Source organism: Gigantopelta aegis, unplaced genomic scaffold (genome assembly GCF_016097555.1).
Source record: "Gigantopelta aegis isolate Gae_Host unplaced genomic scaffold, Gae_host_genome ctg11062_pilon_pilon, whole genome shotgun sequence".
NCBI lineage: Eukaryota > Metazoa > Mollusca > Gastropoda > Neomphalida > Peltospiridae > Gigantopelta > Gigantopelta aegis.
Window position 1 is genome coordinate 1 of NW_024532568.1, and position 4744 is coordinate 4744.

The 4744-nt window shown below is 39.6% G+C and overlaps 1 protein-coding gene across 1 annotated transcript; it reads left to right on the forward strand.

The window, feature by feature from the left end:
• Positions 1–528: 528 nt before the first annotated feature.
• LOC121390955 (protein NEL-like) lies at positions 529–4732 on the forward strand (the record flags this gene model as incomplete). The annotated part of the gene is made up of 3 exons (XM_041522777.1): positions 529–681; positions 1718–1909; positions 4563–4732. Coding segments are annotated over 3 exons (515 nt in total), but the record flags the coding sequence as incomplete, so codon positions are not given.
• Between the last annotated feature and the right edge of the window lie 12 nt (positions 4733–4744).

Here is a 4744-nt window from a genome sequence, read left to right on the forward strand (position 1 = left end):
GGTGTTTCTAATACTAAGAAAGGTGTTTTTCACAATTTTAAAAATGCTTATTCCTCTGAGAAGTAATGGTTATATGGAGAAGAACTTATGAGCTAGTCTATTTTAGAGGGTATTTCCCCGTTTGAACATCACACACTTTTGTTAAACTCTGTTGTAACTTTATCCTAATGTGTTACAGGTTTGCAGAATAGCCAAACTTTGTATTGATTTCCACGGCCTCAAGCTAGGTAGCCTATGCGACTTTAAACATTTACAAATAGTTAAACTCAACAATAAATAGATGATGTAAAAACATTAGATGGGTTAAAAGAGCGTTTTACAATATAGTCTGTGATTACCCATTTTGGGTAGTTGAATTACTTCATATACTTCAAGGAGGGTGGGGTGGGTGTTAAACAGGTCTGTTTGTAATATGTTGTGTCACAGAAGTGGATACATGTATGTGAGAGATTGCAACTTTAAGGATGGCCACAGGGATTTGAAGTAGAAAAGTTTAGTCAGTCCTATAAGATTGGTTTTACATTTGAGAAACTGAATCTCCATCTGTTTTATTTTTGAATATAGATAAGAATGAATGTGTTACTGGCGATCATAGTTGTTCAGAGAGTCAGAACTGTATCAACACTATAGGATCGTTTCATTGTGTTTGCAAAGAAGGATACACAGGCTCCAATTGTAGTGGTACGTATTAATGGAATAAATGGTAAGTATATATAGGCACAGAATATTAGGGATGTCATGATAGACCGATGCCCAATGCATTGATGCATCGCGATACTACTGCTGACGATACCCTTGCTTGACCATGTATCGATTCCTATATATTAATTCCATATTCATTTACCAACACCAGTTTGTGCTGGTATGTACATATTTCCGTCACAAAAAACAACAGTAGACAGAGAATATGTGTCTGCTTACTTCAGTTTGTCTATGATGTATTTCTATATTAATAAGTGTTTTACTTTTATCAGGTTTATTAATTTTTTTAAAAATCACATCACCTAAGCTTCAACGTTTTGTTTTTCTGGGAAAACCCTGGGAATCTGGTATTGTGATATGTATTGCATCATGAGGTAGGTGTATCGGGACATCCCTACAGAATATATTTGTATTATTCAGATTTGTACATATCCAGTAAAACAAAACCTCACCTATCCAGAAGTTATTTTCATGCAACAGGCAAGGTTATTTGTTATAGTTAAATGTTGCTATAGACACCATCTTGATTTCTGTTTAATTTAGTGTATACTTAAAAACCTAGCTATAAAGGGCCATTTTATTGATCGCATAATCATATTTTGGCTTAGAAATTATAGAAGCTGTTAGCATTGGTTTTAACTTGATTTTGTGCCTGTATCTGATTATGCATCTGATTATGGTCCAATTAAGCTCACTGTCCTGGGTACACACCTCTGTTATCTGGACTGTCTGTCCAGGCTATGGGGTTAATGGTTACGGTAGTTGCTAAAGAGTTTAGTGAGGTAGAAGTCGGTGTAGTTACCTTACTTCCCACTGAGTGAATACAACCCAGGACCTACCAGCTGTAAGTCTGGTGACTTAGTCACTAAACCATCAAGACCGGTGTATGTATATATCCATACTCAACGCACGCGCGCGCACACACACAAAATGCACAACTTACCATTACACTTCTAAATTCTTGAATTGGTGGATTTCATCAAAATTAAGCCTACATTTTTGTATTTTCCCACAGATATCAATGAGTGTTCGAAGGACAAGGGTGGATGTAGTCACACTTGTGAAAATACTGCTCCTTTTTATAACTGCAAATGTAATGATGGTTATGTTCTGTTCACTGAAAATGGGACGATGAATCGCTTCATTGCTGATGGAGAAACTGGACTTAGACAGGGAGATGTGTATCACATTAACCATACGTGTGTCCGTAAGTTCATTTCTTTATGCTGCAATTTATTTTCAATAATTAAAACTTTAGTGGAATACTCTTGTTTTAAAAGTAATATTACATCATGTAACATTAACACCGATTATACATGCCCACATTTCTTCACAACTGTGCTTTTAGTAGAAACTATTCATTATCTTAGAACATAATAGGCTATTTAGCAAACATATGGAAGGTAGCCTTGGGCGAATATATTTGGGAGATATTTGTCTTAATCATAGTTACTCTTATGGTCCGTGAAGGATACCACAGTTTAATGAATGATTATTTGTGAGATATTTTCTTGATGCAGTCACTGAATAATTGTGACCCAGTGTTTGTCATGAGCAAAATCAAAGTGAATTGAAAAATCATTCCCCTGAATTGGTGCTAGGCAGCCAATCACTCTCCTCATTAAAAATATTGAAATAAATATATGATTCATTACAACTTTGTTTTTATAAATTAATTAGTTTTCAACAATGAAACTTAGATAAAATGTATACTAAAACGCAAAAGAAACGCAGGTCCTGAAAATGCGAAAGAATTGCACTTTGTAAAGCAGTATCTTTGGTGGAATTGAACCTCAACTGTGTTAAAGGACATGGCACACACCCACACCGCAGTCCCACCTGCGTGTCAATTTCATTACCTGTGTGACGTCACGAATTCTCAAAACACACTCATTGAAATGCTTATAAAGCCTACACACCTGGATTTAATCGCATAAATTCAATTTGAGTAGTGACAGACAACAGAATCACATTTTAAAAATGCCGCGACTGACGCAACTCCAGCGAGGGATGGCCATCGGGATGTTGCAAGCCGGACAGACCCGTACTGCTGTAGCCAGACAATTGGGATGTCATGTTTCGACAATCGCACGCCTTTCTCAACGTCACCAAATCACTGGATCTGAACGATCGACCACGCACGCACCGGCCGCCCGAGGGTGACAACCGCAGCCCTAGACCGGTACATCCGGGTGACCCACCTTAGGAATCGGATGCTGCCAGCAGCTAACACCGCTCACCAGGTGCGTGGTCCACGTGGTCCAGTGTCCGCCGATACCGTCCGACGCCGTCTGAGGGCAGCAGGACTCCGTAACCGCCGTCCTTATGTGGGACCAATATTGACCCCTCGGCACCGCCAACAACGTCAACAGTGGGCGCAACAACATCAAAGATGGCGACGTGGCCAGTGGCAACAAGTTCTGTTTACTGATGAGAGCCGTTACAATCTTTCCAACGCTGATGGCCGAATCCGAGTATGGCGACGTCGACATGAACGTTACTCCGACTGCTGCGTTCTGCAGGCCGACCGATGGGGCGGGGGTAGTGTGATGGTGTGGGGTGGGTTCTCATTCAACCACAGAACACAACTTCATGTGTTCAGACAACGCGTTAATGCCGCCGTGTACCAAAATGACGTCATCAACAATCACGTCGTTCCCTTCTTTGCCGCTCACCCACGTGTGCACTTGCTGCAGCAAGACACTGCCAGGGCAACACACTGCCAGGGCAACACAGGCGTTGCTGGCTCAGCACAACATCCCAACGTTGCCGTGGCCAGCCTTATCTCGGACATGGCGCCTATCGAACACGTCTGGGATGAAATCGGACGTCGCCTTCAGGCTCGCGGACAACCTCAGAATATGCAGGCGCTGGAGGCAGCATTGGTCCATGAATGGAACTCACTCCCTCAGGCATTCTTTCAACGGCTTGTCAACTCAATGAGGAGACGTTGCACTGCCTGTTTGAATGCCCAGGGTGGTCACACGCGATACTGACTTTGACAATGCTACAGGTCGTCTCTTTCACATTTTTAACATGGACCCCCACCCTACTTTATGACATGAAACAATAGCCAAAAAGGAATTCAATCAAAAATTTCCAACACCAATGTGTGCCGAATTGGTGTAGCTCCAAAATAAATGTTGAAATCTTCATTTCGTTTTGTTTTTTTAATATTTTATATCCAATTTAATGAGAACCTGCGTTTCTTTTGCGTTTTAGTATATGTGTAGTATGTACTTTAGAACAGTAATGTGGTGGTCCTGGTCCGGTGTTTAATATTGTCGGAAAATACTGTTACAGATTTCAGATATTTTAAATTTAACTGTGTATAAACCTTGATTTTTGTCAGCCACGCAATGCAACAGAATATGAGTCTAATTATTTAAAATTGCAAGACTATCGATTGACCTGTCCCTTAAAACTTTCCAGCGGTGTGTAGAGGTCAGGGGTGATTATACTCACCTTTCCTGGTGTTGGCAGGAGACATCATCTTCCAAGTTTATTGTTGACGTCATAGTTTTCTGTTACTTGTAGTTTTATGTTTACATTAGTCAAGTACTTCGGACACTTCCAAAATTAGGTTCTTTAACAGTAATAATTATACAAATTCAAAATGTTAAAATGATTAATATTTTGACTTGACACTTCGTTTTAAATGAAGAATTCAGCTAATTAATTCACAGGTAAAATGGAAAATGCAGACACCTTTATATTTTATGCATTTATGAAAAATTCTAAATTATTTGTTCATAAGTAATAATATCATATCCTTTAAGTTAATGCCAAGTTAATGTACTCATACTGGTGTATAAAAAGTGGTATCTACAATTAAATGAATTTCTTTTAATACTTTTTAGCTGTTACCTGTGGGAGACCTGCTGATGTTGCTAATGGTTCCATTCACAGCAACAGATCAGTATTTTATTTTGAGGAGACTGTCAACTTCAGCTGTTCATTAGGCTGGAAACTGAGTGGAACAAGCAGTCTAACCTGTGCTGCTGATGGAAATTGGAGTAGTTCTCAACCTGTTTGTCAAGGT